The 26,751-nt window shown below is 44.4% G+C and overlaps 1 protein-coding gene across 2 annotated transcripts in view; it reads left to right on the top strand.

Annotated features, from left to right (window-relative positions):
- Positions 1 to 26,751, top strand: part of FAM107B (family with sequence similarity 107 member B) — a 78,208-nt gene that overhangs the window by 4,459 nt on the left and 46,998 nt on the right. The window contains exon 1 of one of the 2 annotated variants that reach the window (XM_061436091.1): positions 19,110 to 22,984. The exons of the other annotated variant lie outside the window; for it this stretch is intronic. Coding sequence (XP_061292075.1) covers positions 22,981 to 22,984 — 4 coding nt within the window. The 5' untranslated portion in view covers positions 19,110 to 22,980. Of the gene's footprint in view, positions 1 to 19,109; positions 22,985 to 26,751 lie in introns of those variants that run through there. 2 annotated transcript variants of the gene reach the window in all.

Below are 26,751 nucleotides of genomic sequence, written 5' to 3'. Positions count from 1 at the left end.
GACCAACTACATCTGTGCCCACCCAAGGTTCTGTTACTATTGAAAACATAAGAGAGGGGTTTGTGGGGAAATTGTGGGAGGACTTACTTAAGAAGACCTTTCAGACTCAGTTGAGCTGTAGGAAGAAAAACGGGGAGCGATGCAAAAAAAGAAGGACTGTGGCTTTGACATGAGTGAACTCTTCTGTGAACTCTGCTGTTCTACCAAGGGTTGCATTTAAGGTCAAGCAGCTGGTTAGAGCAACTGTAAAGCAGTAGCCGTAGTCTGTTCCTCGTGTGCTTGGGGAGATGGGAAGGAGGCATAGTTTGGTGACAGTGATGTTCCTTATAGACAGTGTGAAAAAAAAGCTCCTTCCACCCTCAGAGCCGTGAAAACAGCATGACCTATGTATGGGCTGTCTGCAGTGCTATTCCTGGATATGCTCCTGAATTATAAAACCTTAGCAATTGTTTCATGGAGAAGTCTTAAATGAAGGATTATAGAACCTAGGCAAAAGATAGGGGTAAAAAACAAAACAAAACAAAACAAAACAGTGCAGGTAGACCAGCTGTCCAAATCCTGGTGGGTTGTAGGTATGTGTTGTCTGGAGGATTTTCTCACCTTGTTCTCTGTTCTCCTTTCTGTTGTCAATGCCAAGGGTATTATAGTGAAGCATCTATGGGGTACAGCCCTGCTTGGTACCAACCCTGAGTGAGAGGAGTGGAATTGGGGAATGGGGCATGTTAATGAATGTGCTGTAGGGGAATGGTTTGGAGCTTTGAAGCCAGACACATCTGAGTTAGAACCAGGTAGCTCAGCTACTAAAGAATCCACCTGCAATGCAGGAGACTCTGGTTTAATTCCTAGATCAGGAAGAAAAGCTGGGGAAGGGATAGGCTACCCACTCCAGAATTCTGGGCTTCCCTGATGGTTCAGATGGTAAAGAATCTGCCCGCAATGCGGGAGACCCTGGGTTAGGAAGATCCCCTGGAGGAGGGCATGGCAACCCACTCCAGTATTCTTGCCTGGAGAATCCTCATGGACAGAGGAGCAGGCTGCAGTCCATAGGGTTGCAAAGAGTCCGACATGACTGAGCAACTAAAACACACACTCACTCACACACACACACACACACATACACCCACCCAGTTTCATGAGCTCCACAAGTCACGGAGCCCCTGGGAGCTCTAGTGCTCTTGATTGTGAGATGCACTTGGTAAGATCTACCTCAAGGGCCTGAAGCCCTAAAACCCAGTCCATGAGACATGGCTGGCCATGGGTGTTTAGGGTCTTGTATCATTGTGCACAGATTTTTGGTGACAGCAGTGGTGCCAAGATGCTGATGAGGGACACCAGTGAGAGGAGGTGAGGGGTGAAAGACTTTATCCCTTTTCATCTGACCTTTCGGGATGCCTTCACGCCTTCAGGAGTGTTTTAAAGATAACCTGGCTTTGCTATTAGAAACGGTGTGTTTTATTCTATTCTTGGACACAGATTCTGGCACCCTTTGTAAAGTGTCATATTCACATGTCTAGGAGAGAGGCTGTGATCCCATGGTGTCGGCTTTTCTGTGTCATTGTTAGTATATGTAACCCAGAGTGCACTCGGTGAGCATTCAAGTTAAACTCACATTTCATTCTGGTTTTTCAGGCATCTGGGTGTGATTCATGCTCATCAGTTTACACAACCATGCAGTCATGTTATGAACTCCTGCAGTATAAATAATCAGTTGTTTCTGGGTGTCTCATGGAGAGGTATGAACATGTCCTTGTGCTGGAGGAAGTTAATGCCATTGTGGATATGTATCAGTTCAGTCATTTCAGTCCCTCAGTCATGTCCGACTCTTTGTGACCCCATGAATCGCAGCACACCAGGCCTCCCTGTCCATCACCAACTCCCGGAGTTCACTGAGACTCACGTCCATCAAGTCAGTGATGCCATCCAGCCATCTCATCCTCTGTCGTCCCCTTCTCCTCCTGCCCCCAATCCCTCCCAGCATCAGAGTCTTTTCCAATGAGTCAACTCTTCGCATGAGGTGGCCAAAGTACTGGAGTTTCAGCTTTAGCATCATTCCTTCCAAAGAAATCCCAGGGCTGATCTCCTTCCCAATGGACTGGTTGGATCTCCTTGTAGTCCAAGGGACTGTCAAGAGTCTTCTCCAACACCACAGTTCAAAAGCATCAATTCTTCACCACTCAGCTTTCTTCACAGGCCAACTCTCACATCCATACATGACCACAGGAAAAACCATAGCCTTGACTAGACGGACCTTTGTTGGCAAAGTAATGTCTCTGCTTTTGAATATGCTATCTAGGTTGGTCATAACTTTGCTTCCAAAGAGTAAGCGTCTTTTAATCTCATGGCTGCAGTCACCATCTGCAGTGATTTTGGAGCCCAGAAAAATAAAGTCTGACACTGTTTCCACTGTTTCCCCATCTATTTCCCGTGAAGTGGTGGGACTGGATGCCATGATCTTCGTTTTCTGAATGTTGAGCTTTAAGCCAACTTTTTCACTCTCCTCTTTCACTTTCATCAAGAGGCTTTTGAGTTCCTCTTCACTTTCTGACATAAGGGTGGTGTCATCTACATATCTGAGGTTATTGATATTTCTCCCGGCAATCTTGATTCCAGCTTGTGCTTCTTCCAATCCTGCGTTTCTCATGATGTACTCTGCATAGAAGTTAAATAAGCAGGGTGACAATATACAGCCTTGACGTACTACTTTTCCTATTTGGAACCAGTCTGTTGTTCCATGTCCAGTTCTAACTGTTGCTTCCTGACCTGCATACAGATTTCTCAAGAGGCAGGTCAGGTGGTCTGGTATTCCCATCTCTTTCAGAATTTTCTACAGTTTATTGTGATCCACACAGTCAAAGGCTTTGGCATAGTCAATAAAGCAGAAATAGATGTTTTTCTGGAACTCTCTTGCTTTTTCCATGATCCAGTGGATATTTGCAATTTGATCTCTGGTTCCTCTGCCTTTTCTAAAACCAGCTTGAACACCAGGAAGTTCACGGTTCATGTAAGCTGAAGCCTGGCTTGGAGAATTTTGAGCATTTCTTTACTAGCATGTGAGATGAGTGCAATTGTGCAGTAGTTTGAGCATTCTTTGGCATTGCCTTTCTTCGGGATTGGAATGAAAACTGACCTTTTCCAGTCCTGTGGCCACTGCTGAGTTTTCCAGATTTGCTGGCATATTGAGTGTAGCACTTTCACAGCATCATCTTTCAGGATTTGAAAGAGCTCAACTGGAATTCCATCACCTCCACTAGGTTTGTTCATAGTGATGCTTTCTAAGGCCCACTTGACTTCACATTCCAGAATGTCTGGCTCTAGGTCAGTGATCACACCATCGTGACTATTTGGGTCGTGAAGATCTTTTTTGTATAGTTCTTCTGTGTATTCTTGCCACCTCTTCTTAATATCTTCTGCTTCTGTTAGGTCCATACCATTTCTGTCCTTTATCGAGCCCATCTTTGCATGAAATGTTCCTTTGATATCTCTAATTTTCTTGAAGAGATCTCTAGTCTTTCCCATTCTGTTATTTTCCTCTATTTCTTTGCATTGATCGTTGAGGAAGGCTTTCTTATCTCTTCTTGCTATTCTTTGGAACTCTGCATTCAGATGCTTATATCTTTCCGTTTCTCCTTTGCTTTTCACTTCTCTTCTTTTCACAGCTATTTGTAAGGCCTCCCCAGACAGCCATTTTGCTTTTTTGCATTTCTTTTCCATGGGTATGGTCTTGATCCCTGTCTCCTGTACAATGTCATGAACCTCATTCCACAGTTCTTCAGGCACTCTATCTATCAGATCTAGGATAGAAGGGGGCTTTCTAGGTGGCTCAGTGGTAAAGAATCTGCCTGTCAGTGCAGGAGATCCAGGAGACGCGAGTTGGATCCTTGAGTCAGCAAGATCCCTTGGAGAATGAAATGGCAACCCACTCCAGTGTTCTTGCCTCCAGAACCCCATAGACAGAAGAGCCTGGTGGGCTCCAGTCCATGGGGTCACAAAGAGTCAGAAACATACACGTATAGACGCACTTTCTTTTGAACGTTCTGTTCCTGTACATTGTCATGTCATTTAAAAGAGGTAAAGCTGTGGTCAGGGTTCTTTGTCTTCCTTTTGTTTTTTCCCAGATGCCCAGAGTAGTGCAGTGTGTTGGAAAGAGAGAGGCCTGGTGTTTTAAAATGTTCAGAATCCTTGGCCCAAGTTCACCATTAATGGTTTCCTAGCAGGTCATTTATTTCTCTTTTTTCTACTTCCTCATCTATATGAAGATAATCAGCCTTGCCTACTTCTTAGAGTGGTCTTGAGGGAGAGGTGGAAGCCTGTCTTCAGTTTACCTACTGGCACACTCAGGATGATCAGTCGTCGTTCCTGGGGCTGCTCAGGGGTTCAATATCATGGCGGCCATCCCCTAGGATCAGGTGACTCTTTGAAGGGGAGGGGAGGCAGGGCACAGAAGGGAGAGCAGGACCGGCTGCATCACGCTTTGTGTTCCTGCTGTGGGATGGGAGTGAGGGAGCATCAGTTATTCTGTGCTTGTGGAGGGAGTCACCATGGACATGTACTACCCTGTCAGACTTAGCATCTGACTGGCTTAGGCAGTTAACCTAGGAGGGCTTCCATATTCTCATCTGTGAAATGTAATTATAATAAATATTTTCATTATTACCAACTAACAGTTCTTGAGCACTTCCTACCTGGCAGGTGTTGTGCTAAGTACTTTATGAGAGCTCTTTATTCCTTCAGGAAATGCTTAGTGAATTTTTCTCCATGCCAGACCCTGTGCCAGACTCTGGAGAGTGTGGATGGGAGGGGCAAAATTCTGCATACGTGGGGCTTCTCTTCTAGTAGGAAGACAGAGTATAAGGCAGACACGGATGATGTGCTTCAGAGCCCTGTTGGTGCTATAAAGAAATCAGGTCAAGGGGCAGGAGCAGAGGTAGGCCTGCATCTGTCTGTGCAAAAGCAAGTACAGATAACAACCCAGGGGCTGGAGGCAGTCATCACGTAGGCCTACAGGCCACTGGGGACCAGGGGAGGGTCCTGAGCAGGAAGTGGAGGAGATCAGCCTTGTGTTTTGTAAATATCGCCCTGTAGCCATGATTGCAAAGGCCAGAGTGGAGGCCAGAGGACCCGTGGGAAGTTTCTGTGAGTCCTGGGAACTGGGATAGAGCTGGTGAAAAGTGGTTGGATGGATCCTGAAATATTTTGAAGATAGAGCCATCAGGACTTGATCATGGTTTGGAGCTGATAACAGGAGAGGAGAGAAGTCACGAGCGACACGTCTGTGTTTAGCCTCAGCCCCGGGGTGAAGGTTGACACCGTTTATTGATCTGGGAGACTTGGGAGAGGATTATCAATGCACACAAACAGCCTCTGAAATGAATGCCATTTTAGGCTTCCCATTTCACAGATGTGGAAACTGAGGGTTAGAGAAGTAACAAGTTGGCTGTAAGATGAAGCCGTCAGGATTAGGATCCAGGTCTGGTCCTTGTCCCAACCTTGCATTCTCAGCTGTTTTGCTGTGCTCAGCAAAGTATCTGAATTTACTATCAGAGTAGATTGGTGAGAAAGGACCTGTGCACTAAAAACATGTCTCTCTTTTTTTTTTCATTGCAGCCTTATCGGGGTGTCAGTTATACACCATTCAGTTCCCCCATGATAAGTGTACAGTTCCGTAATTAGTAAGTTTGTACAGTTGAGCAGCCGTCACTCCATCCAGTTTTTGACTCTGTATCACTTCCTGTTTCCATCCCTAGTTTCAGGCGACCATTGATCTTCTGTCTCGAAGGTTATGCCTTTTCTAGAAATTTCCTACACAGAGAATCATACACGTGACCTTTTGTGTCCAGTTTTGTTCATTTAACCAAGAGTTTCTGAGGCTTATCCATCATGGCACAACACATCTGGTCTTAAGGACCATTCTTTGCCTTGGTCAGAAAGAGGTGCTCAGTGCTGATGAGAATGATTTCTGTGGTGATGGGTCTTCAGATGATGATAAACGTGATGATGGCACGCCTTTCTGATTGTGCCAGGTGTGGTTTTGTTCATTATATTCTGTGGTCTTCCAAGAAACGCCACGAGGGAGGTACCATTGGTGTTAGTGTTTTACAAAAGAGAAGTAAGCCTAGAGAGATGAAAAAGCTCACCCCAGGTTCTAAGAGCTGGAATCAGACTTCAGCCTTGCCTCCTGTTGGCCACGAATCCACAGTTACTTAGCTGTGTTGATGAAACTTCTGAGTTCTTAGCCTTAGGAAGGGCTTGGAATCCCAGGGGGAATAATGCACTTGCCAGGTCAATCTAAAACTGTAGTTTTAAGGAGGACATTTATTCTGTATTTTAATTTGGGCATCCTTGCATGGAAATGATGTCTTAAAGTGATCCATTTTTGAAGGAACTTTCTTAGATATGATGTGAGGATGGCACCAAATTAAAAACACATAATCATGTCATTAGGCAGAGCTTGTGTGTTTGAGTTGTGTCTTCAATATTATGTTTACCAGAAGGGTGGTTTTTTGGGTATGAAGTTTCCCAAGGCTGTTACCTTATTAATGGGTGGAATTTAATTAGGCATCATGCATTTTTCAAAATGTTTAGATCATTATATGTTTATATTGATATATTTTCCCCTTGGGGTAACAATTCTGTGTTTAAACAGTATTTTCTCCAATTCGCATATAGTTCATACTGGAGGATTTTGTCTTCCCCATTGCAGAGGAGTTCTTTGTACATCACAGATGGCTGAAAGTTTTGAGAAGAGTTTTAAACACTTCATATCTTTCTGTCTATACTTATTTTTTAAAAGGTTATCAAGTAGCTTGTTAAGAGCTAGTTATATAATTTAGCCATAAGTGATAACCTCATTGGACTAAAGACTAACTTTGCATAAGATTCTGCCCTTGGTTTCTGGTAAGGCACTTTTTACTGGTGTCACAGCTTCTTAACTTTTTAAAATGGAATTATAGCATCTTTAAACTAACTCTGTAAGTGTAGTATAGCTTTCATTTTTAGGGATTTTAAGTTATAGTTCCAGTTTACTAGCTCAAAATAGCAAAGAAAGAAAGATGACTTTTTTTTTTAGAAAACCTTATCTTAATAGTAAAAATTCAACAGGATTAAATTTTGATCTAAAAAGATTGTCTTTGAATCTGTGTTACAATCATCTCTTCCTGCCATTAAAACCAGAGGGGACTGTACTCGTCTTAAAAACAATTAACCAGTGAAATGCCAGATCTTGAAAACTTAGCAGATGGGGACAACCATTGTTGCAGACTCACTGGGCCATTCCAAGGAGTGGCAGGTTAAAAAAAACTCTCATGACTTCAGCTAGAAGAGAGTGTTAGGATTTGGGAGCAGAGGGAGAGACTTTAAAAAATGCAGTAAAGAAGCCTGGTCTTTAGTTGCCATCGCACTGTTTAACTTCACTCTGCCCTGGCTAGACAGCTTGCTTCAGCTATGCAGGCTACCAGCACACAGAGCTCAGAAGCTGGAAACAGGCTCCCACTTGTTTCTGTTTGCATTCCAGGATTGCTTCCGACTGGCAGTATCCTTGAGAGGGAATGTGGTACTGGACAGCCAAACCGAATAAAATTTAAATTGTAGGAGGTATAAATGGTTGGAGCAGTTTATGTACCTTCTACCTCAATAATAATAATACAATAATTATTATTTGGCCACACAGTGCGGCTTGCAGAATCTTAGTGCACTGACCAGGGATTGAACTTATGCCCCCTGCGGTGGAAACACAGAGCTCTAAGCACTGGACCGCCAGGGAAGTCCCATATATCTCAATTATTTGGGAAAAAAAAAGGACCTGCAAACTACACAAAACCAAAACTCTACAGGGAGTAGCTGCTAGGGTGGAGTCTTGTTCAAGAATGCAAAATCTGCATTACCACTTGGGTGTTCATCGTGTTTCCTTCTCTCCCATTACACAGGTATCCTGCTTGGTTCAAATGCTGACCTCTCTGCTCAGAGCGTTAATTTTACTCTTTTCGAATGAAGCTCACAACTGCTAGAATCCTGTTGGCAGAAATGGTGCTCAGGAGCCTGTAAATTTCTCTCTAGATTACTATACATACTGCCTCTTGTTCTACCAACCAAGATCTTCTGAGCCTTCTTACCAAAAGTTTCCCTTCCTGTGCAGAGTAGGGTATGGCCCTGCCATCTACGGCTCAGTTTCTGCTCATGGGCCCTGCCCTTTCAGTTGGGAAGTGGCTGAATTGCAGTTTCAGAGCATCAGAAGGTAAGGGGTGGGGCAGCCCAGAGATTTGTAGGACTCTCCATCTTCCCCACATTGATGTCACCCCTCTGGCTTAAGAATGTCTTTTAGTAGTTGATTTCTTCATACCAGGGTCTGAACAAAGCCCGCACATTGCATTTGATATGCCTCGTGTAGTTTCAACTCTAGAGCAGCTCTTCTTCGCCCCATCCTGTTCTCCCTAAGTTATTGCTTTGTTGAAGAAGCAAGTCAGTTGTCTTATAGAATGTCCCACATCCTGGATGTGACTGAGAGTTTTCTCTTTAAACATTTTCCACTAGTCTCTGTATTTCTGTACCTGGAAATTAGCACTAAAGCTTGAGTTAGTTTGTTGATAGTGATAGTGAAGTCGCTCAGTCATGTCCGACTCTTTGCGACCCCATGGACAGTAGCCAACTAAACTCCTCCATCCATGGGATTTTCCAGGCAAGAATACTGGAGTGGGTTGCCATTTCCTTATTCAGGGGATCTTCCCGACCCAGGGATCGAACCTGGATCTCCCGCATTGTAGGCAGACGCTTTACCGTCTGAACCACCATAAAACAATAAAAGAGCCACTTAATTTTACAGCAAAATGAGTTTATTTGGGAACAGCAAAGAATTGCTATTTGGGACCTGCAACTTACGGTGAACCATAGGTATGTCCAGAGAACAAAGAGAAACATTCTTTTGTAGAGAAGTGAGAGTTGAGGGGGCCGTTATAAACAAAGAGTCCATTGGCGGAAACTGGGAGTTCAAAGTGTTGTTGCTTTTCATTGGCTGACGTGTGACAGTCTCTCATTGGCTGCGCTGTTACTGGGCGAAGAGAAATCCTTCCTTCCTCCTGCTGGGTGATAAAGTAATAACCTTTAAAGAAAGGCCATGCCAAAGAATGCTCAAACTACCGCACAATTGCACTCATCTCACATGCTAGTAAAGTAATGCTCAAAATTCTCCAAGCCAGGCTTCAGCAATACTTGAACCGTGAGCTTCCTGATGTTCAAGCTGGTTTTAGAAAAGGCAGAGGAACCAGAGATCAAATTGCCAACATCCCCTGGATCATGGAAAAAGCAAGAGAGTTCCAGAAAAACATCTATTTCTGCTTTATTGACTATGCCAAAGCCTTTGATTGTGTGGATCACAATGAACTGTGGGAAATTCTGAAAGAGATAGGAATACCAGACCACCTCCCTGCCTCTTGAGAAATTTGTATGCAGGTCAGGAAGCAACAGTTAGAACTGGACATGGAACAACAGACTGGTTCCAAATAGGAAAAGTAGTATGTCAAGGCTGTATATTGTCACCCTGCTTATTTAACTTCTATGCAGAGTACATCATGAGAAACGCAGGATTGGAAGAAGCACAAGCTGGAATCAAGATTGCTGGGAGAAATATCAATAACCTCAGATATGTAGATGACACCACCCTTATGTCAGAAAGTGAAGAGGAACTCAAAAGCCTCTTGATGAAAGTGAAAGTGGAGAGTGAAAAAGTTGGCTTAAAGCTCAACATTCAGAAAACGAAGATCATGGCATCCGATCCCATCACTTCATGGGAAATAGATGGGGAAACAGTGTCAGACTTTATTTTTCTGGGCTCCAAAATCACTACAGATGGTGACTGCAGCCATGAGATTAAAAGACGCTTACTCCTTGGAAGGAAAGTTATGACCAACCTAGATAGCATGTTCAAAAGCAGAGACATTGCTTTGCCAACAAAAGTCCATCTGGTCAAGGCTATGGTTTTTCCTGTGGTCATGTATGGATGTGAGAGTTGGCCTGTGAAGAAGGCTGAGCGCCAAAGAATTGATGCTTTTGAACTGTGGTGTTGGAGAAGACTCTTGAGCGTCCCTTGGACTGCAAGGAGATCCAACCAGTCCATTCTGAAGGAGATCAGCCCTGGGTGTTCATTAAAAAGACTGATGCTAAAGCTGAAACTCCAGTACTTTGGCCACCTCATGCGAAGAGTTGACTCATTGGAAAAGACTCTGATGCTGGGAGGGATTGGGGGCAGGAGGAGAAGGGGATGACAGAGGATGAGATGGCTGGATGGCATCACTGACTCAATGGACCTGAGTCTTAGTGAACTCCGGGAGTTGGTGATGGACAGGGAGGCCTGGCGTGCTGCGATTCATGGGGTCGCAAAGAGTCGGACACGAAGAGCGACTGAACTGAACTGAACTTCTATCTGTTGGAGATACAAAGGTATCTCTTTTCCTTTTGGGTCTGCAGTTGACCTGGAGTGATGGGGCCTGAAAACTCCCCCTTCTGGCCTCCTGATTCCATTTTAAATGAGGTTTCCTTTTATTAATTTTCATAGATTCATGTTCAGCTTTGGGGGGTGTGATATTAGTTTGTTGACTGTGTTGTACACTTCATGTCCCATAATCTCAGCACAGTATCTGGTTTCCTCCCTTGTGGTGATGCTGAGGTTAATCACTGGGTTCATGTAGTGGCAGGTTGATCCTTTCATTGTAAATTTTCTCATCAATCTTTCTCCAAGGATCTGTTAGCATCCACTAGGAACTGTTGCCTGAATTGATTATTTCATGAGAGGTTGCTGATTCTTTTTGTCTTAATGAACATATTAATGAGTGTGAGATGAAACTTAAACTAGCCAGGGTGTCCACTTGAGGATGGCTAGATAATCAGTAGAGAAGCAATGATTGGCTTGGCTTTATCCAAGCATAGCAAATACTTCCAGACATTAGAGGTAATTGCCATTTGCGCAATTTTTAATGAATGTTACTGTGAAAGTGAAAAAGTGAAAGCGAAAAAGTGAAAGTGAAAGTCACTCAGTGTTGTCCGACTCTTTGTGACCCCATGGACTATACAGTCAGTGGAATTGTCCAGGCCAGAATACTGGAGTGTGTGGCCGTTTCCTTCTCCGGATCTTCCCAACCCAGGGATCGAACCCAGGTCTCCCACATTGCAGGTGGATTCTTTACCAGCTGAGCCACCAAGGAAGCTCAAGAATACTGGAGTGGGTAGCCTATGCCTTCTCCAGTGGGTCTTCCCGACCCAGGAATCGAACTGGGGTCTCCTGCATTGCTCCCAAGGAAGCCCATGTTACTGTGCCAGGTTGATTTTATTGTAAGTCTTGTTTAGCAGCAACATAAGAAATTCTATCTGTATTTGCTAACTTGGGTGCTTGACCATCACCTAAAAATTAAGAGATTATGACATGGGTTTATAAATTAGAATTCCACATGATGGTGTAGACCATGATAGATTATCTTCTTCAATAATCATCTAAAATTTCCTGACACATAAGGACATTTATGCCTCATCTTTCCTTATAAGAGATGTAGGCCGTTGATGAGTTTAAAAATACAGGAGGCAAATGACAAATCTGAAATAGCTGAGTTTCTGTTCTGCCTAGATGGAAGAAAAATGGACCTGTGCTGGCAACTCTCGACTTCATTGTTAAGATCGGAAAGGATGGATTATTGCGACGTGTGTAGCAGGAAGTAGTTGGGAGTTCCTTTTAAAGGAGGGTGGTTATAGCAAATGAATTTAATATGTGTGTGTTCTATCACTGCCAGGGGCCACTGGAACAATAACAATGTGATTTGGGGACATACCCAACATTTGAAGGCCCCTGGGATGGAAATACATTGTTTCCTCCTGCCATAGGCAGGCTCTCCTTTTGCCAGCATGTAAGTAAGTAAGTGTGTTAGTCAGTTGTGTCTGACTCTTCGCAACTCCGTGGAATGTAGCCTGTAAAACTCCTCTGTCCATGGCATTCTCCAGGCAAGAATACTGAAGTGGGTTGCCATTTCCTTTTCCAGGGGATCTTCCCAACCCAGGGATTGAACCTAGGTCTCCTGCATTGTAGACAAATTCTTTACCCTATGAGCCATATGGTAAAGCCATAGTTCTTGGAAACTATAGCATGAAAAGGATATTCATAAAGCAAGTTCTAGGATCCCCACAGGCACAGTCTCATGATTAGGAGTTGTGCCTGTGACCTGACACTTGGTATTAAATAAATTGTAGCTGTGATCAGTATATCATAAAGGTGTGACAGTTAGAAACCTAAAAGAATTTGAAATTAGAAACTACCCTGTGTTGTCACAAAGGATTTGAGCTTGAGGAAGCCTTAGAGATCAAGAGATCATCTCATTTAGACTCATTTTTTTTTGGTGACTAAACCAACACTCAGATGTGTTAACTACCTTACCCGAGACCACACAGCTCATTAGTGGTTGACTTGGAACTGGAACTCACCCCACACTAACAGTCACTAACCCGTGAGTGTTTCTTACGCACGTGCTAAATGCTCTCTGTGTGTCATTTATGGGATCCTCATCCCAGGATGGAGGACTTTAATTGACTGTATTTTACTGCGGAGGACACTGAGGCCTAGAGACGTCAATGATTTATCCAAGATCACACAGAACTCAGATAGAGTTGGCCCTCTGTATCTGCAGGTTCTGTGTCTGTGGATTCAACCAACTTTTGATAAATTCCAGAGGTTCTAAAATGCTTGAATTTGTGGCATTCTGATAATTATTTGCAAAACATCTATATTGTGTGTACAACTATTTACATAGTATTTGCATAATGGCACCCCACTCCAGTACTCTTGCCTGGAAAATCCCCTGGACAGAGGAGCCTGGAAGGCTGCAGTCCATGGGGTCGCTAAGAGTTGGACATGACTGAGCAACTTCACTTTCATGCACTGAAGAAGGAAATGGCAACCCACTCCAGTGTTCTTGCCTAGAGAATCCCAGGGATTGGGGAGCCTGGTGGGCTGCCATCTATGGGGTCGAACAGAGTCGGACACGACTGAAGCGACTTAGCAGCAGCAGCAGCAAGTATTATAAGTAATCCGGAGATGATTTTACAGTGTATAGGAGGATGGATGCTTCATCTAAGGATCTTGCACATCTTGGTATCAAATAAATCGTAGCTGTGACCAGTATATCATAAAGGTCCGACAACTGGAAACCTAGAATTTGAAATTAGAAACTACCCTGCATTGTCACAAAGGGTTTGAGCTTGAGGAAGCCTTAGAGATCAAGAGATTATCTTATCTAGACTTTGGTGTCTGTTTTGGCCCTGGAACCCTTCTGTGCTGATACTGGGGGATGACTGTATATTCATTAGAGAAAAGGTATGTTTATTCACCCTCTGGTTCTGCCTTTTACTTTAGCCCTTTCTTCTTTTCTTTCTTCCTTTCTCCTCCCCCTTATCACTATTGTTATTTTAACTTTATTATTCCTTATTAAAGGAATTATTCTTGACAGCCCATAAACATTGCCTTTCCATCCATGGCTTTCATTTACTCTAAAGATTTATATTAAACCCACCAACTCTAATATGTAAATATGGTCAATGGAAAACAATAAGTAACTTGACTATTCAGCATTTAAAAGAGTTTGGGAAGATAAAAAAGTTGCTTTGAGCATTCTTAAAAACAAACAAAGAGAAAAACTACCTAAGCTTTATGTTCTAGAAAACCTCACCAAGGCATTTCCTTGCAGCAGGCCTGGAAAGCAGAAGCTCCTTCCTTGAAAGTCTCCTCATCTCTTGCTTCTCCTCCTCCTCCTCCTCCTCTCTCTCCCCTTCCTCATTCTGTCACATTCCAGGCAGTCCTATGGCAGAGATTTCATCAGGAGCAGGTCTGCTTTTGGGATCAAGAGTGTGAAGGATGATGGAGAGGGAGCAATGTGTGTGAGACGTTGCTTCTGGAAACAGGAGAGGGTGTTGGTGTTGTGTTAGCTTCTCCTTTCTGAAGCCTGCAAGACTCACCTTGTTTCTGTCCTTGTTGCCCTCACAGAGCCTGGTGTGGGTGCCGCAGATGTGTCGTTTTGAGGAGATGGTCTGTGTCCTCTTGAGTATATGAGGGAGAAGGGAAATGTGGAGACCCTGGTAACGTCCGGGGAAATCTCCACTTGGAAATGTTTTGTATCCTGGTCCATGGGTGACCTGAAACAGTTTGTTGTAGAACAAAAACCCAGTTGGCTTTGCAGCTATCTGTGTAGGCGCCCAGAGTAGAATTTGTTTCTAAATTGCAGTTCTTCGTGAGCTTCCTGTGTCAGACATACAGCTGAATCTGCAATGATGGGCTCAGCCAACACTGGTTTTTCTCCCCACTCTCCGTTTGTGTTTGAAACAAAGCCACCTGCAGAGACAGCCTGGGAGATGCTGCTTGCATGGGCTTCTCGGTGGACCGTGGCGCAGCGCTGACTCATTGCAAATGCTGCCTTTTTACAGCCTCTTCACAGTAATCGTAAACGTTAGATGTTCTCTCTACCACTGCCATGTAGGTTAATATGACTTTTTAAATGAAGATAAGTTACGTTTTACTCACAGATGACTCATTTTATAGCTCTCTTTAAATACACATCCCACTGTTCCTCTCAAGCCTGTCACTCTCCGTTCTCTGTAAGCCTTAGGCTCTGAAGGGGGCCGAGGCCTTCCAGAATATGGAATTCTGTATGGAAAACTGGTGCTCAGAGAAGCTAGGACCCCAACATCTTACAAGTCTTCTTAATGTAGACCTAGGACCGGACCTCTCTTCCCTTGATTGCTAATCCAGCACAGCTTCCTTTGCTCTGACATGCCTTGCCTACCCCCATCGGCCCCATGGACTGGCACTTGCCACCACAAAAGAGCACAAGCAAAAACAAAAGAGAAAACATCCTAGTTTCTGGCATCCTAGGATGTTGGCAATGATTTTATTGCAGAAACAGAATAATGTGTTTTGTGTGTGTGTTGTGTGTGCGCTGAGTCTTCATTGCTTTGCCCAGGCTTTTCTCTGGTTGTGGCAAGTGGGAGCTACTCTTCATTGTGGTGCCCGGGCTTTCTCATTGCCGTGGTTTCTCTTGTTGTGGACCATGGACTCTAGGTGTGTGGGCTTCAGTAGTTGTGGTTCTCGGGCTCTAGAGCACCGGCTTAGTAGCTGTAGTACACGGGCTTAGTTGCCCTGCATTCGGGGTCTTCCAGGACCAGGAATCAAACCTGTGTCCCCTGCACTGGCAGAACATTTAAAGAAAAACCTCACATGGTTCTGTCATCCTACTCTTTCTTTCTTTTCTTTTTTTTTGATGCGTATGTTCTTATTCATTCTAATATGAAGTCTTTAAAATGTTCAACATTAAAAAATAGTTACTTATACCATAAACAGAAACCACGGTGTTTATTTAAATACCTGAGAACTATCTTTGCTAATGTTGTCTGGTGTCCACATTTCGACTTCTAGGGCTAAGCTACTTCCTATGGATTGAATAAATATATGATGTCTTTCAATGTAAATAAATGAGACTATATAAGAGTAAATATATGAGTTCTTTCCATGATTTTGGAAATGTACTTCTCACATCACCATTCCCTGCAAGTCTTTTTTTCAAGGGTTGGTTGTCATCAATTGGTTCTAACACTGGCATTTGAGAAAGAGATGAACCTTCTGTCAGACAGACCTTGGGAGGTAAGTTCTTTTCTCTTTGTGAGCCAAGTGTTTTCGATTCTACAAGGTGAGTCTTAGGCAGGGATTGCAGGTAAAGCACCTGGCAGGGTGCCTGCAGGTAGGGGCTGACCAATGTCAGTGTCCTCCCTGCGTCTGCTCCCCTCACACTGAGGTCTGCATGTGACATCACAGCTGGCGATTTTCACCCACCTGCTGGAACAAAGCAGTTTAGTTCCATTAGGACCCAGTTTGAGTTTGCCACAGGTTCAGAGTGCCTGCGTCAGCCCTACCACTCTCATGGACCTTCTGCACCTGAAGTGCTGTGCTGGTTGTATAAGCAGAGGTAGCTGGAGAGATGGGTTAGGAAGCCGAGGATGAAGGGCCAGAGAGACCACTGGGCTCAAGGGTGTGGATGTGGCTGCGAGCCAGCTCGGGTGTGGTAACAAACGCCACAGACCAGGCAGCTTAACAGCAGACATGTATTTCTCACAGTTCTGGAGGCTGGAAGTCCAGGATCAAGTTTCTGGCAGATTTGATGTCTCATTGAGGGCCCTTTTCCTATTTTGCAGATGGCTGTCTTGCTGTATCCCCACATGGCGAACAGAGATCCCCTTTGTGTCTTTTCTTGTAAGGGCACTAATCTCATTTGTGAGGGCTCCACCCTCATGGTCTCATCACCTCCAAATACCATCATTTTGGGAGTTAAGGTTTCAGCAGTAATTCTTGGGGAGATGCAGACATTCAGCCTGTGTGAGCTGAGGTTTAGGACCTATAGGCAAGCATCTTAGAAACAAAGATGAGTTCTGTAGAGAAGGAAGGTTTTCAGTGGTTTAGGATGGAAGTGAAGTAGGGGGGATATGATGAGAAGTGAGAGTGAAACTCTGGGTCAGGAATCTGAGCCAGCCAGCAGAGCAGAGAATTGGGTCAGTAGGTCGCCCATAGCCAAGAGTCCAAGGATGCTGGATAAAGGTTCTCACTCTGTTTATTTGTTGGTTTGTGGGCTCCTGTAAGCACAGGAACTGATTGCTGAATGAGGGGAGCCTTACCAGTAAAGAGGGACCCAGGGTCAGAAGTGAATGGCAAAAGAGCAGCCCATCTGGTACCTCCTAGGTTGTCTGTAGGCAGCTTGATCCACATCTTCTTTGCGCAGTGTAACTTTAGTAGAGCCTTCATCCACGCTCAAAGTGACCTGGTCTGGCTGATAGATCATGTCCTCATCCTTTGTATATTTCCTCAGTTGCGGGTAAGTATTTGCTGTGTGCATAAAAAAAATCCCCATCAAAATTTTGTTTGACATGAGGTTCCTCTGTAAGCCTGAGGTTTATTACCTGCCCCACTGAGGGAGCTTGGCTGCTATCTCTTTGCTCCTTGTTTGAACTCTGAAGAATGTTCTGTGTTAGCATTATGTTCTGTTTTTCAGCATTCTTTTCTCTTGGTTTTCCTCCTATTTGGGCAGCAATCCACTAATGCTGTAAACTGTCACTCGGTTGTACCAGCAGCATATCTAATTGCACCTCTTCACCTGGAGCTCCTCAGGAGACCCTGCTCTCTCCCTGGGGCTTCCTGGGTGCCGACGCCCCACCCCCAGTAGCACCCTGGTGGCAGGGACTGGTGAAGAAAGGAGGAGGAGAGAAGGTGGTGGGTGCTTTGTGTCCTTTTACTGGTCATCCTGATGAGAACGATTTTGGGAAGTCTTGTTTGAGGTCTGGCCATTGGGGTGTGGGGGAGGACAGGTAGGTGGGGTAGGGAACAGAGCCCAGGGTGCCATATGGGGCTGTTGATAACATACCCTGCATATTTCTTGTTCCCTTTGCCCTGGGTTCTCTGTGCTTCTGATAAGAGCTGTATTCCACAGGAGAGGTGACAAGCTATTAATATCTGATAGGGTCTTGCACTTTGATAGTGTCTTGCACTTTGATAGTTTTGTTTGGGATGAATTGGGAGCAAGGCTCAGAGGGCTTGCGTGCCCCCCACCCCCACCCCCCGCCCTGGGCTGAGAGAGCAGACCCCAACTGCACCTCGCCCCTGCAGGAGAGACTTCTGCATCTTTGGGTTTCTCTGTGGTCACTTGATCGTGGACTGCATTTTTCCATCTCTGATTGGAAACTCCCAGGGCAGGACCTTGTCGTCCTAATCTCATCCTACTCAGGGTCAGGGCTTCTTCCTAAGTCCTGCTCTGGGTCGGGCTCAGATGCCGGCTTCAGACCCTGAGTGTGGCTGTCTGTTGAGTGGGGCTGGGCCAGCTTCATAACGTTCATAAAGCACTGGAGGAAGGCTGGGCCTCTGCTTTCAGACTTTGTTTCAGACTCAGTGTGGGTGAGCATCAGAGATGTGCAGGAGGAGCCTGGAGTTTCTTTTAAAAGCAGTGTTTACTTGGTCCCACATTTCCTGAGCTTGAAACCGCTCTGCAAAGGACTTGCCCTGAAACACAAACACATGCACATACACAACAACAACAACAGCAGCAACAACAGAACAGATCCTTTAAGGGGAAAAGTGTTGTCTCATACTTTAGTTTGTATCCCCAGGCCTTGGAACCTGAGAAGAATCAGCCTTGTGATACGCTGCAGAGGGTCCCACTGCAGTGTGGAAATACCCTTCTAGTGAGTGGAAGGGTCTTGTGTGTCTGTGTGTTTTCCTTTCCTTGGCTTCTGTTGGTTAATTACTTCCTCTATGAACTTCCCATCCTTCCCACAACTGATGTTGGTGAGTAAATGTGCCGGTTGGTTGGGTGGGGCCTTGTCTTCTTCCTGTATCTCCACCCACCCTATCTTTACAAGTTGGGTGGGGTGCCGTGTCAGGCCACGAATTCTGTGACCCCTTTTAAAAAAAATAAACAGAGCTGTGCTGCCAGCTTGTGCTCGCCCCTAGATGAAGGATTATTAAAATGGAAAAGGGCCAGGGGCTGGTGGGTGGTTGCTTGCTCAGGAAGGTGAGCTTGCTTCCTGTTGTCTGAGCTCTCTGGTGCATTCCATGGTTCTGCATTTCATGTCACTTGTGGTTAATAAATTGCAGGTCCTTTCCATATAGTCTGTTTGGTTCTGGGTTACATACATTTCTCCAAAGAGTCCTAACTGGATCTTAAATAAGACCTAGATCATCATATTAGTTAAGTGGAAAAGGACGTGTCCTCCTCTCTCTGCCTGGATGACTGCCGTCTAATGTATATTTTTCTCTGTCCAGTTTCTTTAAATAGAGAAGTCGTGTGAGTTCGGAGGCTCTCAATCATGCTGCTTGGTTCCACCTTCTGGGCCTGCAGTTTATTGTAATAGCTTTATCAGTAAAATGAGGATAATAATAGTACACACTTCATGGAGTTTTATAAGAATACAGCGAGTACACTTGCAGAGTGCCTGCATATAATACAGTTAGCATTCAGTTCAGTATTTAAAAATGTGGGTATTGATAATAACATAAACCTGAGTACTCTGGTGCTGTTTTTGGAACTGTTATCCATCTCCTAGAGGTATGGTCATCATCTTTACTCTGATCGTGAGCAGAGGGAGTTGTGTGAGAACCGTGCCTACATTTCTGGGGTTGACAAAGAAGAATATTTAAAATTGGGAGTGGCTTAGAAAACCTGAATCTTTTGGGTTACTTGAAGCAAACAGGATGTTGATAATAGGTTCTTTGGTTGGAGATGGGTTTTATTTTAATGTGTCTGGAGTTTTATCTGCTGTCACCAAGACTACAGCAGCAGAATGCCTGAACTGAAGCTGTCAGCCCTGGGAAGCATCCTACACAATCTTGATCAATCAGCCTCAACTCCCCACAGCCTGCCTCCTTACCTGGGCTTTGATTTAAAAACTACTGCGGTGGGACTTCCCTGGTGGTCCAGTGGCTAAGTCTGTGTGCTCCCAACGCAGAGGGCCTGAGTTCAATCCCTGGTCAGGGAACTAGATCCAGCAACTAAAGATGCCACAAGTCACAGTGAAGACACGCACAGCCAAAATAAATAAAAAACAAAACTACCGCGGCTGGGGGCCCCTGTGGATGAAGCCCAAGTTAGACGTCCCCTGGGACCTCTTGATGACTTTATCAGGCTGGGGGTAGGGGGAGGCGGCTTTTAGCATCTTTCAGGCCAGTTGAGTCCCACCGTGTTCGGTGATCTGGAACTCTGAGACCTACATCAGCCGCTCCTATAAGTGAGAAAGTCGACCAGAAGCTGGCCTCGCCTTGCCGCCTCCCTGACCTAGTTTCCAGCCACTTCCCTCTTCTGTGTGCTCCAGCCACACTGGCCTCTTTTCTGTTTTTCCTATACAAGCCAAGCTCACGCTTGCCCGGGGCTGGACGGGCTCTCCAGGGCTGCCATCTGGAAAGCTCATTCCAGGTCCTGAGCCTCTCCATCACCCTTTCCAGAGCCAGCCCCTGACCTGCAGCCTCTTACCTGCCCACTTGCCCTCCTTCCCAGGCACGTTGCAGACATCTTGTCTGCTCACTGGTTCCTTGCTCATCTTCTTCCTGCCCTTGCCCCACCACTGGATCAGAAAGTCCATGAAACCAGGGTTTCAAGCACAGAGACACTGCTTTTTTCTCACATGCGGGCCTTTGCTGGACTGCCAGTTGTCCTTCCGGTAGGGGAGATGGCTTCTCCTACTTGCAGAGCAGCAGGGGATAAGAGGGCGCTAGGTAGTAATTACCAAGGATAACCGAGTGGTCTGTCTTCTCCGTAAGCCGCAGAGGGAAATGTTTGGGAAACGTGTTCTGCAGAATACATGATTTGAGCTTCCATCTTGGCATGTAAAGAAGGCTGAGCACCAAAGAACTGATGCGTTCAAACTGTGGTGCTGGAGGAGACCCCTGAGAGTCCCTTGGACAGCAAGATCAAACCAGTAAGTCTTACGTCAAATCAACTCTGAATACTCATTGGAAGGACTGACACTGAAGCTGAAGCTCCAGTATTTTGGTCATCTGATGAGAACATCTGACTCACTAGAAAAGTCCCTGATGCTGGGAAAGATTGAGGGAAGAAGGAGATGAGGGCGTCAGAGGTTGAGATGGCTGGATGCCATCGCTGAAACAGTGGACATGAACTTGGGCAAACTTCGGGAGATGGTGAGGGACAGGGAGGCCTGGTGTACTGCAGTCCATGGGGTCACAAAGAATCGGACATGACCGGGCGACTGAACAACAACAACTTCGCATGAAGTCGGGATCTTGGGAGGCCAAATAGGAGGATCAGGTTAGTGTTTCCTTCTAGTGAATTAACATGAATGAAAGGCCAGTGACTTCAAGGCCAGGCCTAATCCTGTGCCCTTGGCCTTGAACTGGTTTCTGACACTGTGTACCTGGAGCTCAGTCCCAGGAGACTCCCCCTCCCGTCTTCATAGGTCCATCTCGAATTGTCGGTCCCCAGGTGACCCACTCCTGTTTCTTACTGTGATAAAATATACATATAAAATTTACCATTTTAACCATTTTTGAGTGTATAACTAGTTCAGTGGCATTCAGCACATTCACATTGTTGTACAACCATCACTATCATCCATCTCCAGAACTGTCTTCATCTTCTCCAAATGGAAACCCTGTCCTCATTAAACACTTAACTCCCTGCTCCCCCTCCACCTGCCTTGGTACCCACCCTCTCTTTTCTGTCCTCGTGAAAATGATGACTCTGGGTATTTCGTATACTGCGTGGGATCACACAGTATTCCTCATCTTGTGGCTTGTTTTTACTTCACTTAACGTTTTCAGGGTTCACCCGTGTTGTAGCATGAGTCAGAATTTCATTCCTTTTTAAAGCTAAGTAGTATTCCATTGTATGTATCCGCTATATTTTGTTAACACATCTGTCTGTTGACAGATCTGTCTTTTATACTGTGGGTAATAGTCAGCATTTTAAAACATACAATAGGAAACGTTTGCCTGTATTAAGGATCAGTACTGTTTTGTGAAATGTGTGTGTGTGTGTGTACGTTGTACTAAACCATACTGATTTTTTAATGGGCATTGTAGAGCAGAACACTTCAGTATCTCCCGGGTCTATGGCACTCATCACGTAGAGAACTCTGCAGTGCTTCCTGTGTTTTGGGAGGGATGGGCTAGGAAAGTAGGAGCTTGAAGAGCAGGTTAACTCTGCCTCCTTGTTTGTTTTAAGCATCATGTGTCCAGAGTGATGGAATTACTTAGAAGGAATTCAGGTGGGCCCAGTGGGAGTCAGACAGCATTGTTTGTAAATAGTTTTCAGGGTTTTCCCTGGAACTTGTCTCTCCTGTCTCTCTGGGGTCCTTCCCTGCTACGTAGGGTGTGGAATGAGATGGGGCTGCATGCCTGGGAGAGTCTGCAGCCCGAGTGGCAGGCTTGGTGTAGGAGTTGACGTGGACCGTGGATCAGAGTTGAGGTCAGCTCATGGAATGTTATGTCTTGATCACGCCTCCGCGGTTGTTGTGTCACACTCTTTGTCTTGGTCTGGACTTGGTATTTCCTACTAATTTAGTATCGGTAATCTAGCCCTAGAAGGAAACTTCCTTGGTTTTAGAGGGACAGACCCTTCAGCCCAGAGGTCACTCAGGTATTTATATGAAATGGGGACTAGTGCTCAAGACTAGCTCCCCTGATGCTTTTTTTCCCACTGTATTAAACGCTTCCCCCCCAAATAGAAACATCCCAGCATATTTCACGAGTGGACTGTAATGTCATGAATTAAGATCATTAAAAGTATAGGTTTGCATTATCTCAAAGCCTGGATGCTACGGAGACTGTGGGGGTTACAGAGAATGTTAGAATTCCACCTCCTTTAGTTGAGAGTGTTGTTGTTTAGTCACTAAGTCATGTCTGACTCTTTGCGACCTCCTGGATTTCCCAGGCAAGGCAAGAATACTGGAGTGGATTGCCATTTCCTTCTCCAGGGGATCTTCCCAACCCAAGGATTGAATATGAGTCTCCTGCATTGGTAGGTGGATTCTTCACCACTAAGCCACTAGGGAATCCCCCTCTAGTTGGAAAGGGGATTATAAGTAGTTGGAAAGGTCAATCAAGGGTGATCAAGGTGTGTGAATGTCAGGCTGGGGATGGTGCACATGCAGACCTGGGGAGATCACGGTGCAATTGTGTGTGTGTGTGTAAGATCCCAGTGCATTTGTGGTGTGTGTGTGTGTGTGTGTGTGTGTATACCACTTATTGAGAGAGCTGATTCTTAGGGGGAAATGTTTGCTTTCATTGACAGGTTTCAATTACCCTGTATAGAGGGTATTTACTTGTCAGCGCTGCGGATGTTTTTCTGCACATGTGCTGCTGGAGACAGTGTGTTCTGGAAGGTTGGTAACCCGTACCAGGGTCCAGCGTCGGACGGTTTGTTTTTCATTGTTTGCTCTCGTTTCTATGCCAGATGAAGTCATGCAGAGATGGGTATGCAAACTTTCCTGCTTTTTGAAGTTGCTGCAGTGACTCCCTTTGAACTTTAGTTTTCATTTTAAAAATTTCCAGCAAGAGAGCTTCTTGGTGGGGGAGAGGTGGTGGTGGTGGTAAATTCTTGTTCTGGGTGCCTTGCTTTTATCGCTAGAAAAAAGTGTTACTGTTGGGAGGTGTGTTCCTACTGTGGTCTTTTCATCTGTTGCCTTGAACGAGGAGCCTGAATGATTCCGAAGAGATTAACATATATCCTCTTTAACATGTGGTCGCTTATGCCTTGAATAGGTAACATGTGTGGGGTGATTTTCTGGGCAAACTTTTATCTTCCTGGAGGATGGCTTTTAAAATGTTGAATGTTCATGATGAAAGCATAAATATGTGAATATCTGAGGTCATAGTAAACCTTGAGATCTTCCCCTGGGTCATTGAATAGTCCTTCAGATGTGTGAACTTGAACTAGTGGGTTTAACAAAACATCAGACATACACATGACTAAATAAAAAGTCACGTCTTATTATAGTTCGGGGTGTCATGTCTTTGCCAGGGAGAGAGCTCTGTAAGAGGCTGTCTTGCAGTTGTAAACTAATGTTTTTTCCCCAACAATTTCTTCAAATGCCCGAGCATCTCTTATCAAACTCTGGATCCAGAGTTGCCTTTTGCTCACCTTTTAAAAATATCTTTCAACATTCAGTAAGTTTTGTCTCCATTATTTTATCTGGGTTTCATCCAGTGCCTGGGCTCGTGGTGATTAAATTGTGCTTCTTCTTTGAAGATCTCCACTTCCGGTACAATGTGACTCTCCAGTGAAAACTACAGGACTGAAGTGCTTCATTTTAGCAAAATTTTATTTGCTTTGTAATTGTTTTGCTTCTTATCTCCACTTTCTCCCTGATGATTGTGGGTATAAGATGCACAAACTTGCAAAAACAGCAACAGGACATTCTGATAGGCCTTCGTTTTAATTTGCTGCCTATTCCGTGGTGGGGGGGTGCTTTTTTTGGGTGTCCATTGTGGAAACAGTATTTTCAGTCTCTTTTCATACCTGTCTAATGACCCAAGGGGATTTAAGTGCTGTCCTTCATTGAGGTGTCATAATTTCCACACAGTGTTTTTGGCTTGTTTTGCTACCAACTACTTCACACTCCTGTCTCGCCTAGATGTGCACAGATATTTGGTGACAAGGTAATGTTGATGTAGACAAACAGATCACACACACACACACACACACACACACCACACCAACACCAATGCATGGGGGCATGGGATTGATTCCTGGTCAGGGAACTAAGATCTTGCCTGCTACATGGTGTAGCCAAAATGATAATCATAAATTTAAAAATAAAAAGTATATAAAACCAAAAATTTTCAATAGCAATCAATACATGCCATCTTAAGTAATAATGGCTTAGCTTTTGAAAGCTTTCATTCATAGACGAATTCTCTTTCTGTCACTAAGGAAGGTGGTTTAGAAGTTCGTATTTCTTGGTAGCTACATTAGTGGCCACCCCTAAGAACATCCTGCTTTCTGAAACATTTTCACGTCCCTGAACTGCTGAGATCTTGTTCTCTCCTGCCTTCTCTTCTCTTTCTGGATCCTCCCCTTGGGTCTCCTTTGCAGGCTCCTCTTCTTTGTCCTCCCTCTGGTATTTGGGGGTTTTGGAGGGCATCTTTGCCACCCTATGAGTAATATGAGTGGTTTCCTTAGCTTCATTTGCTTGTAGATCTGGGGCTCCCAGATCCACACAGCCAGCCCTTATCTTGACTCCCGAGCTCAAGTACCATGTCCAGTGCTTATTTTATTATATATGTTCACGTGTGTGCTTTACGGGCCTCTAAGCACCGTGTGTCTCATGGGGATCTCGCTGTTCTCTCTGATCAACCTTGTTTATCTTAGAGCATCTATTTTGGGGAACGGCTCCACTGTGCCCCCAGATGAGTTTAGATCTCTGGTTTTACTATGCTCCTGTCTTGAGCCCCCTTTCTCTTCTTCTGATGCATCTTGTATTTGAGGTCTGTGCCTCCACGTGGCTGTGAAGGGGTCTCCCTGGGTCTGTATTTCATCAGGATGATCTTCCTGTTCTCAGGGCCTCCTGGGCTTTGCTTGTTCAAACCCAGCGCCTGTCATGTCTCCTCCTCTGTTAAGGGTCTGCTTTACCTCTTAGAATGTGAGCCTCATGAGAGCAGGACTTGGTTTTGTTCACTGCTTTGTCCTCAGTATCGGGGAGCTGGGCACCTGCTACACCTGCAATACATGTTTTTTTAATTAATTACTTTTTAAAATTAATTAACATTTTCGTCATGCCATGGGCATGTGGGATCTTAGTTCCCCAACCAGGGGTTGAACCCATGCCTCCTAAAGTGGAAGCGTGGAGTCTTAGCCACTGGACCGCCAGGGAAGTCCCAGTAAATGTGTGTTTTAATGAAAGAGTTTTTTATTTTCAACGTGATTTTTTATAAAACCTGTGACTGGTTCCTTTGTAGAAACCATATGTTTTGGAAAAACAGAACAAGGGTAGAGAAGAATTCCTCTTCTGGAGATGCTAGGAATGTCTATAATGATATGACAGTTTTGGAGTTTTTGACTGGAGTGTTGTTGATTAGAAAGTAAAGTTGTAACAGGCACTAAGTGGGTGTTTTCTTATTTCCATCGAGTTCTGGGCCTGGTGGTTGGGAGGGAGCATGTGTTGCTGACCCTGCGGAGTTGACAGAATCGCTTATATAGTTTGGTAGGAGGAAGAAGTAAAAACAGATGATGATAACTGTGAAGATAAGTGTGTATCAGGTACCATCATCTGAATCACTCTGCTCTTACCCCAGATGTCTCGATAATTTATTGTTTTTGTATTTTTTAAGCAACAAGTGGAGAGGTAGTTGTGGTCAGAGATCTATATCTCCGATTTCCCAGGGTTCTGTTTTCCTTGCAATATCTGCTTTAAAAAAGTGTTGGGTAACAAAGTGTTGAAATACATTAAGTATTTGGGGACCTGATTATTTAGAAACTAAATGTGGGCCAGAAGAGGAAGGATTCCATTCAACAAAGACACTCCTCATCTATCAAAGGTCTTGGAGAAGTCTCATTTTGAGTAGAAGTTTGTTACGAGCAAACAAAATAATACATAGGTTTATTTGTTTAAGGAGACCCTTTATTCTCCAGCTTAGTGGCTCTCAAACTTTTGGATATCAGGACCCGTTTACACTGTTACAAAGCAGTGGGTTGGCCAGAAAGTTAGACTGTGTTTTCCTGTACCATCTTATGAAATGTAACATGAACAAACTTTTTGGCCAACCCATTACTTGTGGTCCCTCAAAAGACCTTTGCCTGTTGTAATATCTATTGATTATTTATTTATTGTTTATTAAATTATTTATTTAATATTACTTAATATTACACTATTATTTATTGTTAGGAATTAAAACTGAGAAAGTTGAAAAATTTCACTTAAAAATGACAAAAATAACTACAAACCCATTACAGTTTAGGAAAAGATCATTTGTATTGAAAAATGTGTCCAAAACAGAAAAAGAAAGATGAACGTGATTTTACTTTTGTGCACATTTCTTCAATTATGTTTAAAAATGGAGCAAAACTGTTCTGCAAAATTGAAACAACAGTGAGGCTAGTGGCATTGTTTTACATTTTTGCAAATCTATTTCATAACCAGCTCTAATAGAAAATAATTCAGTTCTCATGTCTGCTTCTTCATTCAGGCTGTTGTAGGTTGTTTCAGTTGAAGTATATGCAGAAAATCCAGCCTCATGCACAT

This window comes from Bos javanicus, chromosome 13, assembly GCF_032452875.1.
Source record: "Bos javanicus breed banteng chromosome 13, ARS-OSU_banteng_1.0, whole genome shotgun sequence".
In the NCBI taxonomy this organism is placed as follows: domain Eukaryota; kingdom Metazoa; phylum Chordata; class Mammalia; order Artiodactyla; family Bovidae; genus Bos; species Bos javanicus.
Note: the sequence above shows the minus strand (reverse complement) of the source record. Positions and strands in the feature narration are given on the sequence as shown.